General features: G+C 43.2%; 2 protein-coding genes across 3 annotated transcripts; both read left to right on the top strand.

Moving 5' to 3' along the window:
* Positions 1-6,659: 6,659 nt before the first annotated feature.
* LOC125552565 (FAD-linked sulfhydryl oxidase ERV1) lies at positions 6,660-9,467 on the top strand. Of its 2 annotated transcripts, none has more exons than XM_048716167.1 (6): positions 6,660-6,922; positions 7,004-7,084; positions 7,325-7,372; positions 8,041-8,105; positions 8,697-8,774; positions 9,061-9,467. In XM_048716167.1, exons 1-6 carry the CDS (start codon positions 6,737-6,739, stop codon positions 9,173-9,175), a joined length of 573 nt encoding a protein of 190 aa, XP_048572124.1. In that variant the 5' UTR covers positions 6,660-6,736; the 3' UTR covers positions 9,176-9,467. The 2 variants fall into 2 exon arrangements, with proteins under 2 accessions (XP_048572124.1, XP_048572123.1); XM_048716166.1 differs by having other exon boundaries at positions 7,001-7,084.
* Positions 9,468-9,601: 134 nt separating this feature from the next.
* Positions 9,602-11,467, top strand: LOC125552566. Its single transcript, XM_048716168.1, has 3 exons — positions 9,602-10,147; positions 10,675-10,718; positions 10,905-11,467. Exons 1-3 carry the CDS (start codon positions 10,033-10,035, stop codon positions 11,127-11,129), a joined length of 384 nt encoding a protein of 127 aa, XP_048572125.1. The 5' UTR covers positions 9,602-10,032; the 3' UTR covers positions 11,130-11,467.
* The last annotated feature ends 3,185 nt before the right edge of the window (positions 11,468-14,652 follow it).

Below are 14,652 nucleotides of genomic sequence, written 5' to 3'. Positions count from 1 at the left end.
ATCAGACATGACAAGTAGTGGCCACAGTGATCGCCCGCCAGACGGCGGGGCTGTCGCCATGACCTCATGACCGAGCCTGCGTCATTAGAGGCACGGCTACAGTAATTTGCAGCCGGCAAGACCCGCCCGCGGCGGACGCGGCTTGTCGGCTCCACACCGAGCCAGTCGGCGGGCCCCAGGAGTCGGCGGATAAGACGGCGGCCAGAGAGACTGATGGCTGGGCCCGCGCCCAGCCGAATTACCATTGTACCCCTGGGGGCTAGGCCTATATAAACCCCCCAGGGCATCCATGCAAAGGGTTGGAATCCATTAGCACTAGACCAGATCGTATAGGAAGGAGAGAGCTAGCCTAGCCTTCTTCTACCTCCAGGAAACAGCTCGAGGAGCAATCATGTAAACACTTTGCCATAGTGATCATGCGGAGACCCCGTAGAGCAGCAGTAGGGGTATTATCTCCCCGGAGAGCCCTGAAGCTGGGTAAGATTCGCCGGCGTGCATGTCTTCACCTTATCCCGTTTCCAGGCACCGGCGATGTTCTACTCGCCCCCACCATGATAAGCCATCCTTTGGCATATGTCGCACCCAACCCTCGACAAGGCTCGCGGCAGGTATCATTATTTTCTGATCTTCACAGATGATTTGAGCAGATATGAGTATATCTACTTGATGAAACACAAGTCTGAAACATTTGAAAAGTTTAAAGAATTTCAGAGTGAAGTGGAGAATCATCGTAACAAGAAAATAGAAGTTTCTACGATATGATCGCAGAGGTAAAATATTTGAGTTAAGAGTTTGGCCTTCAGTTAAAACAATGTGAAATAGTTTCACTACTCACGCCACCTGGAACACCATAGTGTAATGGTGTGTCCGAACATCGTAACCGTACTTTATTAGATATGGTGCGATCTATGATGTCTCTTACCAATTTACCACTATCGTTTTGGGGTTATGCATTAAAGACAGCTACATTCACGTTAAATAGGGCACCATCTAAATCCGTTGAGACGACACCGTATGAACTATGGTTTGGCAAGAAACCTAAGCTGTCGTTTCTTAAAGTTTGAGGTTGCAATGCTTATGTGAAAAAGTTTCAACCTGATAAGCTCAAACCCAAATCGAAGAAGTGCGTCTTCATAGGATACCCAAAAGAAAATGTTGGGTACACCTTCTATCACAGATCCGAAGGCAAGATATTCGTTGCTGAGAATGGATCCTTTCTAGAGAAGGAGTTTCTCTCGAAAGAAGTGAGTGGAAGGAAAGTAGAACTTGATGAGGTAACTGTACCTGCTCCCTTATTGGAAAGTAGTTCATCACAGAAATCTGTTCCTGTGACTACTACACCAATTAGTGAGGAAGCTAATGATGATGATCATGTAACTTCAGATCAAGTTACTACTGAACCTCGTAGGTAAACCAGAGTGAGATCCGCACCAGAGTGGTACGGTAATCCTGTTCTGGAGGTCATGTTACTTGACCATGACGAGCCTACGAACTATGAGGAAGCGATGATGAGCCCAGATTCCGCGAAATGGCTTGAGGCCATGAAATCTGAGATGAGATCCATGTATGAGAACAAAGTATGGACTTTGATTGACTTGCCCATTGATCGGCGAGCCATTGAGATTAAATGGATCTTCAAGAGGAAGACGGACGCTGATAGTAGTGTTACTATCTACAAAGCTAGAATTGTCACAAAAAGGTTTTCGACAAGTTCAAGGTGTTGACTACGATGAGAGTTTCTCACTCGTGTCTATGCTTAAATCTGTCCGAATCATGTTAGCAATTGCCGCATTTTATGAAATCTGGCAAATGGATAAACAAAACTACATTCCTTAATAGATTTATTAAAGAAGAGTTGTATATGATGCAACCAGAAGGTTTTGTCAATCCTAAAGGTACTAACAAAATATGCAAGCTCCAGCGATCCATCTATGGACTGGTGCAAGCATCTCGGAATTGGAATATACGCTTTGATAAGTTGATCAAAGCATATAGTTTTATACAGACTTGCGGTGAAGTCTGTATTTACAAGAAAGTGAGTAGGAGCATTACAGCATTTCTGATAAGTATATGTCAATGCCATATTGTTGATCGGAGATAATGTAGAATTATTCTGCAAAGCATAAAGGAATGTTTGAAAGGAGTTTTTCAAAGAAAGACCTCAGTGAAGCTGCTTACATATTGAGCATCAAGATCTATAGAGATAGATCAAGACGCTTGATAAGTTTTTCAATGAGTACATACCTTGATAAGATTTTGAAGTAGTTCAAAATGGAAAAGTCAAAGAAGGAGTTCTTGCCTGTGTTACAAGGTGTGAAGTTGAGTAAGACTCAAAACCCGACCATGGCAGAAGATAGAGAGAGAATGAAAGTCATTCCCTATGCCTCAGCCATAGGTTCTATAAAGTATGCCATGCTGTGTACCAAACCTATTGTATACCCTGCCCTGAGTTTGGCAAGGGAGTACAATAGTGATCTAGGAGTAGATCACTGGACAGTGGTCAAAATTATCCTTAGTGGAATAAGGGTATGTTTCTCGATTATGGAGGTGACAAAAAGGTTTTTCGTGAATGGTTACGTCGATGCAAGTTTTGACATTGATCCAGATGACTCAAAGTCTCAATCTGGATACATATTGAAAGTGGGAGCAATTAGCTAGAGTAGCTCCGTGCAGAGCATTGTTGACATAGAAATTTGCAAAATACATACGGATCTAAATGTAGCAGACCTGTTGACTAAACTTTCCTCACAAGCAAAACATGATCACGCCTTAGTACACTTTGGGTATTAATCACATAGCGATGTGAACTAGATTATTGACTCTAGTAAACCCTTTGGGTGTTGGTCACATGACGATGTGAACTATGGGTGTTAATTACATGATGATGTGAACTATTGATGTTAAATCACATGGCGACGCGAACTAGATTATTGACTCTAGTGCAAGTGGGAGACTGAAGGAAATATGCCCTAGAGGCAATAATAAAGTTATTATTTATTTCCTTATATCATGATAAATGTTTATTATTCATGCTAGAATTGTATTAACCGGAAACATAATACATGTGTGAATACATAGACAAACAGTATGTCACTAGTATGCCTCTACTTGACTAGCTCGTTGATCAAAGATGGTTATGTTTCCTAACCATAGACATGAGTTGTCATTTGATTAACGAGATCACATCATTAGGAGAATGATGTGATTGACTTGACCCATTTCGTTAGCTTAGCACTTGATCGTTTAGTTTGTTGCTATTGCTTTCTTCATGACTTATACATGTTCCTATGACTATGAGATTATGCAACTCTCGTTTACCGGAGGAACACTTTGTGTGCCACCAAACGTCACAACGTAACTGGGTGATTATAAAGGTGCTCTACAGGTGTCTCCGAAGGTACTTGTTGGGTTGGCGTATTTCGAGATTAGGATTTGTCACTCCGATTATCGGAGAGGTATCTCTGGGCCCACTCGGTAATGCACATCACTATAAGCCTTGCAAGCATTGTAACTAATGAGTTAGTTGCGGGATGATGTATTACGGAACGAGTAAAGAGACTTGCCGGTAACGAGATTGAACTAGGTATTGAGATACCGACGATCGAATCTCGGGTAAGTAACATACCGATGACAAAGGAAACAAACGTATGTTGTTATGCGGTTTGACCGATAAAGATCTTCGTAGAATATGTAGGAGCCAATATGGGCATCCAGGTCCCGCTATTGGTTATTGACCAGAGAGGTGTCTCGGTCATGTCTACATAGTTCTTGAACCCGTAGAGTCCGCACGCTTAACGTTCGTTGACGATATAGTATTATATGAGTTATGTATGTTGGTGACCGAATGTTGTTCAGAGTCCCGGATGAGATCACGGACATGACGAGGAGCTCCGAAATGGTCCGGAGGTAAAGATTCATATATTGGATGATATGGTTTGGCCAAGGGGTCGGACCCATGGGGCTATAAGTCGGTGCAAAAGGAGTTTTGCGGAGGCCAGGGGGCCAAACACCGGAGACCCTGGCGAGGCCCATGGCGTCTGGGCCAGACGCCAAGGATTGTGGCGTTTGGTCCTGAAGTCCGAGTGGGACTCTTGCCTTTCGGGCAAAACCGACTTTGAGGAGGCTTTTGCTCCAAGTTTCGACCCCAGGGCTCAACATATAAATAGAGGGGCAGGGCTAGCACCAAAGACACATCAAAAAACACTAAGCCGTGTGCCGGTAACCCCGTCCCCTCTAGTTTATCCTCCGTCATAGTTTTCGTAGTGCTTAGGCGAAGCCCTACGGAGATTGTTCTTCACCAACACCGTCACCACGCTGTCGTGCTGCCGGAACTCATCTACTACTTCGCCCCTCTTGCTGGATCGGGAAAGCGAGGACGTCACCGAGCCGAACGTGTGTAGAACTCGGAGGTGCCGTGCTTTCGATACTTGGATCGGTCGGATCGTGAAGACGTACGACTACATCAACCGCGTTGATATAACGCTTCCGCGAACGGTCTACGAGGGTACGTAGACAACACTCTCCCCTCTCGTTGCTATGCATCACCATGATCCTGCGTGTGAGTAGGAAATTTTTAAAATTACTACGTTCCCCAACATAGGGGTCATCATGACACCATATCAAGTTTCATTATTTTCTATCTCTATTTGAATTTTTAGAATTAAAGCCCCAACAAGCTCCATGTTGGTGGTCGGGTCTTGGCAGCCTGGTATTTCGCATTGCTTTTTCTCTGTTGGATAAGGCCTAAACATAGACTTAAGACCATGAATATGAATTTTTAACCTATTCCTAGCAATTATTTCACACACTTGTAGTATAAATTTGAGTTATTTCATTAAATGCCTAGAAATGCACTTAGTGGCTTCAATATAGCAAACAAACCCAAAAATGCAAAAAAAATGGCATGTGACACGTAATGGTGTATGATCAACCTGAAATCTATCATTTGATAAAGTTGGAACTTGAAAGCCCCACCCATATAACCTCATAAAACTCCTTATCCTGGAAATATAATGGAAAACTGAAAGTGGAATGGTGAAATTGAGGAGGCGACAAACTAACCAAAACACGTGATGGGAACCAACATAGAAGACGGTCGCCCAGAAGGAAGGGAGAAGGTGGCGGTCGCCGAGGAGCGGCGGTAGAGTAACAATAATAGGAGGAGGCAACAACAACGTGGGGGTATGAACAAGGCTGGCAGAAAACAAGCCAGGCGGCGGCGACGACGCGGGGAGAGAGACACATGGAGGAACAGACGAAAAGGTAGATTAAGAAACCTAAATATTTAAGGACTAAAATAAAAAATAAAAAACAGTAACCGAAAACCGGGAAACATGCACAGTTGCCTCTCCTTACACCACATGTCGAATGCGGAGGCGGCGAAAAAATCCCTCATCTCACGATGACGCGACACTTGTTGCGCTGAGACTCTATGTGAACTGACCTCCACAAGATATCCCTTAACTGATGATTTCACATATAGACAAAAAAAAGAATCTACACTTTTTTGAGTAAAAAAGAAAAGAAAAATCAACTCAACACCGGGACCCTGGAATTGACGATAACCAGGCCCATGGCCTATCGTAAGCTCCACTCGAAATCCATGAGTTACGCTACATCCCTTGTGTATTTCGTTAAACTTTCATGTTAATCAATAAAGGGTACTTTCTAGCTAAGAAAATAAGCAACTTCACACACTGTGTGTACTAGTGAATTTGGCTAACATTTGTCTCAACTTGCTTATTATGACTGCTCAATTGCCTACCGTTGATGCTCAGTTGTCTGTTATTGCTAGTTAGTTGCCTACTATTGATGCTCAGTTGCCCAACATTTCTAGTTAGTTGCCTATAAATATTGTGAAAACATCTATCATTGTTTTCCTAAGTTGCCTATAAACACTATGAAATTGCCTACTAAACTTCTAAGTTGCTTACCGTTTGCTAATGAGTTGTCTAAAATATTGTTGCCTACGGCTACTACAGAAGTTATCTATCGTGGTTCCAAAGTTGCCTTGAAAGCAAAGTTGTCTATAACACTATAAAGTTGCCTACCAGTGGTGCTCAATTGTCTGTTGTATTATCAAAAATTGTCTATAATGGTTCTCAACTTGCCTACGATACTATAAAGTATTGTAAGACAACTTGAAATAATGTTGATACTCATTAGTCATAGTTGGTAACTTAGGACAACATCAGAAAACTTGCCAATCATGGTAGGCAACGTAGGACAACGTTAGGCAATTTGAGCCCACTATGATAGACAACTTTCAGCCATGAGGGCACCGTCGGGCTTTGAACCCGCTTGATCCCGACCGACGAGTCACAAGGTCTCGGCCCCATAGCACTCTGCTTCATTGGCTCACAATGCAGCTTTGTCTCATATGGCGCTACTTATATTCCGGATAAGTTGGCGTCTCTTCTCTGTCCGGCGAAGTTTTAACAACCATGGCGGCGATGGTTGGTTGTTTTGTTTTTAGGATCTTATAAGAGTTTCTTTACATTTTATGGTTTCTTCATGCAAAGTATTGTACCGTCTGTATTCTGGATACCTCTTTAATCGTGGTACATGTGGGAATGTAATTCTGCTTACGAGTCATGTATGAATGACACGTGGTTTATAGGAAGAAAAAAACTCGGCAAAACCAGAAGTCTGGAATTAACGATAACCAGACCATCGGTTTCGCCACGCCCCACCGTTTTCGCGTCTTCCCCCCCTCTCTCTCCCTCCTCAGGCCGCGATGGCGCCGTCGGGCTCGAACCCGCTGGAGCCCGTCTTCCAGACCGTCGCCGCCTTCTCCCGCCGCCTCCTCATCGCCCCCGACACCGCACCCGACGACCACCGCCTCCGCCCCCTCCTCTCCCTCTCCCTCTCCCCGCCCGCGCCCCCGCCCCCGGCCCCGCCCCCGCCGCCGGAGGTCCTCAAGGCAAGCTCTCTCTCGCCGCTTCCTCCCCGTTTCTCCGCATGGAGGGGCTACTCCTAAGGTGTTCGGGTGAATGCGCAGCAGAAGGATGCGAAGGTGGCGCCCCTGACGAAGGAGGAGGTCGGCCGGGCCACGTGGATGCTGCTCCACACCATCGCCGCGCAGGTGCTCCGTCTTCACTGGCTCTGTCAGTAGCACACCAATGTTCAGCAATTGCCCGAAGCTACTAGTCTTGTTCATTTAGCAGCATATCATGGGCCTTCAATGTGGATGGTCCATGGATTATTATGCATTTTGCGTTTATTGATCAATTTACTTGTGGATAAGGCAACGACTTGTTCGAAGCATCGATGCTTTAAATCCATTTGCTGCCAGCTTACTGTGTTTTGTTTACCCATGCTTCAGTTTCCTGATGAACCAACCAGGCAGCAGAAACGCGATGCGAAAGAGCTGGTAAGCAGGACAGGGAATTCGACTACATTTCTTTACATTTGGGGGTGATGCATAGGTGTATTGTATGGCATAATGTGCATATCTTGCGGAATTGCGGTCTTGGAAGATGCATGAGCACTTTGCAGGCACTAGTTATTTACTGTCTATGGCTAAGAAGAACATTCCAATTCAGACATCGATGCTTTTTTTATATACATAGGCTTAGCTTAGATCCGCCCATGCTTTGATTAGATAACCTGTAACGGATTCATCGAAAGCAATGCTTGTTTTATTCTTATATTTACTAAAATAGATGTGAGACTGTTACTTGATAAAATTCAGGCACAACGAGTTTCACAGATTGAGTATTGCTATGACAAAACTACTGGGACATGCTATATTATAGACTTACCGATAACTTTTCTGTTCATTTCTAATAAGTTCTGAGCTTACAATTTTTTTGTAAGTAAGTCTTCCACTGGGTTTATCATTACTCTGAATTATTATCATGTTATACGAGTGACTATTGACTGCCACTTAATCTATCTGGAATATCAGTAGAAATTAGTTTGTTCAATTTCTTGTTTTCTCTCTTCCTGAAGATTTCCCTGTCAGCATCTCATTTTAACTTTTGCTTGTCTTTTGGGTCCATGTACAAAGATAACATTTCTGCCTGTTTTCATATTCAGATGGCTTTACTTTCTAGAATTTATCCTTGCAAAGAGTGCGCTGATCACTTCAAGGAAGTTTTGAAGTAAGCAATGCTCTCTGTCCTCTTGTATAAATTATTATTTCCTTTTAAGTGGTTTGATACTTGAGATGCCTTTGAACGCTACAGGCTTATATCTTGCTGAAATGTTGGTATTTGATAGTTATCAAGGAATCGTTCTTTGACCTTTTACTTCTATATATGATTAGTTATTACTTTTGCAACATGAACCTATGCGTATAGTGTCAGATTACCAAATTTATATACATGCACTTGTCTGGCACAATCTGCAACATTTTATGATTAAACTTTCCACATCTGCTCGGTTCTTCACAGAAACCAAGTGATAACTGACAAGGGTCATATAGATATAACAATTGAGCATGATGATTCAATGGCTATTTATGTGTACCAATTGCTAATATGTGGCTCAGGTGAATTGCTGGCCATTTGGGTTCTTGAAAGCTTGCTTAGATTAGAACACTTCATCGTTGTGGTGTAATATGTTCAAACCATGTGATCAGGTTGTCCAGTTGTTGTTACTCGATCACCTTTTTGTGTTATGTCAACATAATGGCAAATAGGCTGTTCTCTTGGAACAATGTTAAACTGACTTCATTGTGATCTTATTTTCAGAGCAAATCCTGTGCAGGCAGGATCCCAGGCTGAATTCTCTCAGTGGTTATGCTATGTGCACAATGTGGTTAATCGAAGGTAAGTCCATACGAGCAACTTTGTAATGTTTACTCGGTGGTCCCTTGGAAAACCATCAAGGTAATTGTAGTTATAAATGTGTTTCCGTTGTCACTAGAAAGATATGGTCTCCAGGCCAAAAAGAGGAAAACTGAAGCAGTGTATCGTTTTGGTTCCCTTTTATTACGATAAACAGATGTTCTCATTCATCACATCATATCATGATTTTACAGAATATGAAGCCGTCCACCGACGGGACCATTCTTGTGAGCTGCTCACCTGAGCGTATTGTGGTTGTGTTTTGCAGCCTTGGAAAAACAATATTTCCCTGCCAGAGAGTAAATGCACGGTGGGGCAAGCTGGATTGCCCGGATCGCGCGTGCGACCTAGAAGGCTCCAACGACATCATGCCGAACCGATGACACTGCCCAGAAACCTTATAAAATCTCCGCGCCAGTAACAAATTTGAACCACCATTGGATGGGCAATACCAGGAGGATAAGGGAAGATAATTCAGGGCAATACCGGTGTATTATTATTGTTTACCTCCTCCATCCTCTATCCCTGGCAAATGTAATACTAGTATATGTCATCCGAACCTGCCCCTTGATGCTGCGGTCCTGTACAGTACAGTTTCGACATCTTTACGGTGATGAAACATCCTATGATCTGTAAAGGTTTTGGGGGTGAAGTTGTATCAGTTGCACCGATTTACTGCTCTCTGAAGTCTGAACTCTGATGCTTTTTTCAACTCCCCTATCTTTCAAACGTTACAGGTTTCTGTGCACCCTCCATCACCGAAAACCCTGGAAATGGGACACGTTCTGTTCATGAGATTGCATAGGATAATTTGTGGGAAAAAGAGGCGGCAAATGCGTGGATCGCTACTGATATAGTAGTAGTATATTCAGAGGCAGCAAGACCTGCAAGAGCTTGGCAGTCAATGACAAAGCAGGCCCGGCGGAGGAATGCATGGAGGCCACCTTCCTCGCTTTGCCGGCCATTTTTCCTGCACCGCCTGCCTCCTCGGTGTTGCCGAGACATAAATTCTGCCGTGTTATCGCGCCATTTCTTTAATCCCATGCTGACACCTACGAGCGATGCACATGCGGAGGTTGCATCACCCGTTGCACTGCATGCACTGCCTGTCTTTATCTTGCAGCCAGGAGACGGTCTCAAGGAAGCAAACCAGAAGAACCAACGCCGGTGCTGAAGCCTGAAGCTCAAGCGTCTCACCTTGTGAGCTTCTCAGGGGACCTTGCAAGCGGTGGAGAGAGCGATGGCGATGAAGCGCCGCTCCGTGCTGGCTTTGCTCGTCGTCGCCTTCGTCGGAGGGAACCTGCTCCTCGGGGCCTCGTTTAGCGCCAGAAGCACGGTGAAGTCCTCAGCCTCAGGTACGCACGCAATGAAAACTGCCTCTGTTTGCTCTTCTCTCTCTTGCCCTCTTGCCCTCTTGTCACTTATAGTTGTTCAGGTGAATCCTGTTCCGTTTCCTCTGCCCCGTTTGGTTTAGAGAGAAAAGCGTAGATAGCTTTAGCAGCTAGTGTCCAGTGTTGGCGCTTGGTTCGATCTTTAAAAAGATTGTGGATGCGAGGTGGTGAAAGAAACTGCCGGTCCGACATGATAAAGCAAATCTGATAGTTATTAGTATATCTTTTTACTTTGGGTCTTCTTTCGCTCTCTTTCTGACGAGTGGGTCCTCTTCTCTGCAACTGCGTACAACTTGAAGGAAATGTTTGGTAGGAAACTAAGCGAGGTTCCCAAAGTTATCTGCATAGCTCCAATAGACTGTTAGATTCCGTTACGTTTGCATGGGTTGGTGCTGGTTTCTTCAGTTCTCACCATGTAGGTTCAGCAGCTACTTAGTTTCAGTAGGGAATATATGGCCTATGGCTTGACATCTTAACTGCAATCAATGCAGACCCGGACTATGGAACTGCTGAGCTAAACGGCAGGAGACTAAAGGTGTGCATTCTCAGACATAACCTGTAAAAGTGTTATACATTTCACAGAGCAGCATAATATACAAACACCACATATACCCTCTACTTCACATAATTTTCCTAATGAAAATTTGTTTTTGTTCAGTATAGCTTCTATAAACTCCGAAGGAAGATTACCTAAGTCATGTTCCTTGTATACCTTTTCCAGGAAAGTGGACAAGATGTTACTAACAGGAAGACTAGGGACTTACAAGATGTAAAGGCTGATGACTACCAACCTATTGACCCAAGTCCAAGCTCGAAGGCAAGTATCAGGCCAGCTCCAATCGAGCATGGCACTCCTCTTCTTCCTTATGTGCCACGGTACCCGCCGCCTCCTGGTCAGCCTAAGGATGCGCATTCTGCTCAGTCTGCTGCCGCTCCTGTCGCTTAGCTGAGAACTGAAATGCTCCAGAGGCGGTACTTGAAAAATTAGAGAACCACCTTATGTCCAAAGTCTTCTCTGATGTTATGTTATGTGGCGTATGTGTGTTTACACTAAGTACTTGAATGGTGCATGTCCTTTGATGTCTCAGTGTTTGGAATCACTTGGTGATGGACAGTGTTAGCTGTATCTGTGGGTGGTCAATTAGTCAACTGCTCAAATCTTGACGGCATGTTTCTAGATTAGATAAGGTGCCGGCATTATTCTGGGGCACCCAGGTAAGCTGCACTACTATTGTCATATGTAAATGTTATTGTTATGTTATATAGCATAACTATGGTATTAGTCAGAACTGTTTACTGAATTCTTGTGTAACCTTTGTGCTTGGTTGAAGCAATTATCCAATTTTCAGAAAACTATCAGTATTGGAATACCTATTTCCAGTGTGAATCATTGAGCAGGAGTAATTCACTAATCTAAGCCTCTTAGAAGGTCCGGTTTGGAACGCAAGAAATTTTCTGGGTTCCAGATTGAACTATTTCCTATGAAATTATGTTGTCCCAAACATTCCCCCAAAAATTTATTCATCCACTTCTTCCGTCAGCCACCTGTAAAGATGGTGGATTTGACAACCTACTGAAGGTGGTATTGTCAAACCAGGTTCCACAATTAATAAAAGTTGATACTTAAGCTCTAAGTGTTTCTCGTATGGGTATTCTCACATTTGAGAATCATGCAATAAAGGTTTTCTAAGTATGGAACCCTCTAGTTTTGGTCGGTATGATGAGAAGGATGGCTAGTTAGTCCATGTCATTTCCAAAGACACTTTTCTGAATACAATAGTCAAAAATATACAAACATGTACTGGTTACATTTTGCACAATCACCTACCTTTACCATACCCCTTGTATGTATTCTGTGACATCCTATTGAGCACATGCTGATTCTTTTATTCTTGATTTGCCTTAGAAACTAAGGATCATGTGTTAATCGGCAAACAAAGCATGCCACCTATCTGTACTGTCTTGGCAACTTCCTGCAAGCGTGTGTTCAATTGTATAGCATATTTGACTTGGTGATGGTACAGTTAAGCTGCAGTTTAGTTATTGTGAGTATGCAGCTGCAAAATTGGCAACAAAACTTAGTTTGTCAAATCAAATTTACACCTGTCAATTCCTTACAGTGTCATTTTGCCGACATCGGAGAAGGAGGAATATAGCATGGTTTCTTCTTTAGTAAAAGATGATATAATGCTGACATATAATGTTAGATTATCTATTGATGTTATCTATCAATTCTGCAGAGCTGGTTGTTGGGATTTCCAGGATTGCTTTCAACTTAAGTTCAGACAAGCAGAACAAACTAATGGTGATTGACTGATGGTTCCCCTTATACCGGTCTCTTCCTTTCAAGCTTTGTTCATCTGTCCCACTGACACAAAGAGATGTCGCAATATCATATGATCTATTATATGATACATGTCACTGTTTTTGTCTCGCGGTCTAATATTTGTCAAAAGTAAATTTGACCACAAAAATCTTCTTGAAATTAACTTGGTTGCCAAAGGCACATGTTCTGTTACATTAAGAATGCGTGCTCTAGATCAAAAGCAAGAAGAACTAAACATGCACATTACCTGCCAGGGCACACCCTGTTCATAATCTTATTAAAAAAATACCAATGTTGATTCACACGCAGAGAAAAGAATCAATATGTCATCAGCAACTTGGATAAGCTAGAGTGAATGAGACCTAATCACCAAGCAACACTAGCAACAACCTTGATTACTATCATGACTTCATGAGTCATGACATGCATGTTCCTTCTGCTTCAAGGTATAATCCCATCACAGAGTTCTAGTTAAAGTCCACATACACAATGTATCCACCACTAGGGATCTTTTTACAAGAAACTACTCATGCATGCATCCTTTTTATCTACATAGGCAGTGAGCTTCAATTACCTCTCCACTGGCAGCCTTCAACTATTATCACTTTGAGTCTGAGTGACCAAATTATGCCCATTAGGTGACACCTACTTTCAGTGATAGGCCTATTACTGCAAACAGCCTAGCTAACAAGCTTTTGTAGTGGACAATAATTGTGGTTGAGTACCGGTGTTAAGACTCAGCAATCACAAAAATCGCCCTTTGCTGACACCTTAGCTGCTAATGGTGACGCATTGTGAGACTTGGAGCGAAAACCGATGGTGTTGTTTCTTTCAACAGTATTCCTGACCCAACAGATACAGTGACAGAAGTTGTTCAGAAGATGTTGAGTTTGCGATGACATTTTTCCAAACCATCGGTTCGCAGCGGTACAAATATCGTAATCGGAAACGGACATTTCAAAGCGGCGTATATCTGAATTTACCTTTGGGAAATAGTCATGCGCCTATCCCCTTCTGTCATCTGACACAACCTTTCCTGAATCATTCTTCCAAATACATGACATTGTGCTGCAACTGAAGTCAAATCACGTTTATTTTCGAAACCGTTATGTTTCCCTTTTTTTCTTCTTATTTTGTACTATATCTTAATATGTACATGTACCCATCCATATCCTTCATGGCCGATAATTCCAATATCAGTACCATCGTCTTGCTGAATATGTGGATGATCTCCATGGTGTATATGCTACTCTCGAAACTAATAGTACCAAATATATTTCCGGTAAGCTTATTACAGATGACAAGGATGCTTATTTTGTTTTCTTGGCCCAACAAGAAGCATCTGTCTCATGGAAGGTAAGGGTTGCATTGCCCCGCCCCGTTTATGAGAGCTTTAAAAGAGGAAAGTGTGATTCCACTTTGACAAATTCTCAAGTCTCGAACGAGAATAGATTCTAAAACAAGCCAAAATGCTGCTTTTCCTGAGCCTTATTTGAAGCAACTGCATCTTAGCATTCTCTGAGTGTTTCATTCCCCGATCCAAGCAAAGTTATGCTGAAGCCTAAAGAACGGAAACTTCCTTTCCAGGAACTGAATCAGCCGATCAAAATAAATTGCAGCACTGAATCCCAAGCTTGTGAAACTGAAACCTCACTCTGATGTTACATTCAAATGGCACTTACGCCCATATCCTCTGCACCAAGCATGGAACATGACAAGTGCAAGCAAGGACAACTGGCCACTCAGAGCAAGAATGATGACCTGCCACAACTCATGGACAAAGACAATTTGGCTGAATTCAAACAATTTTGGGACCATTCAAATTATATACGGAGACGTAAGCGGATTAAGCGGTCGAGCTCTCGGCGCACGCTTAGCTGTCTCATTGCACGCCGTGTGATGCTCGCTCCTTATCTGAAAGCCGGGGAGCAACCGTCCGAGTCACGCTGCGTTGCTGCAAAGGCATAGGCATGATAGACAATTATGCCTGCCATGCCCCGGGTTTAGCCCAGTTGAGCCCCTATTCTTTTGGCAGTAGTCAGTGCTAAGTCATGTGCTCTTGAGCGATACTCATGCCTTCCCCCTCTCTGCTTTCCCTGGATGCTTCCTCTGCTTTGATGGCGCGAACCTGTGAGCTCTTTTC

This window comes from Triticum urartu, chromosome 4 (assembly GCF_003073215.2).
Source record: "Triticum urartu cultivar G1812 chromosome 4, Tu2.1, whole genome shotgun sequence".
In the NCBI taxonomy this organism is placed as follows: Eukaryota; Viridiplantae; Streptophyta; class Magnoliopsida; order Poales; family Poaceae; genus Triticum; species Triticum urartu.
The sequence above is the reverse complement of the archived record's forward strand: the minus strand, read 5'-3'. Positions and strand labels throughout refer to the sequence as shown.

Coding starts and splice junctions, on each gene's coding strand:
- LOC125552565 (XM_048716166.1), top strand. CDS start 6,737: ATGGCGCCGTCGGGCTCGAACCCGCTGGAGCCCGTCTTCCAGACCGTC. Junction 7,373..8,040: donor AACGCGATGCGAAAGAGCTG/GTAAGCAGGACA, acceptor TTTCATATTCAG/ATGGCTTTACTTTCTAGAAT. Junction 8,106..8,696: donor CACTTCAAGGAAGTTTTGAA/GTAAGCAATGCT, acceptor TCTTATTTTCAG/AGCAAATCCTGTGCAGGCAG.
- LOC125552566 (XM_048716168.1), top strand. CDS start 10,033: ATGGCGATGAAGCGCCGCTCCGTGCTGGCTTTGCTCGTCGTCGCCTTC. Junction 10,148..10,674: donor GGTGAAGTCCTCAGCCTCAG/GTACGCACGCAA, acceptor CAATCAATGCAG/ACCCGGACTATGGAACTGCT. Junction 10,719..10,904: donor TAAACGGCAGGAGACTAAAG/GTGTGCATTCTC, acceptor TACCTTTTCCAG/GAAAGTGGACAAGATGTTAC.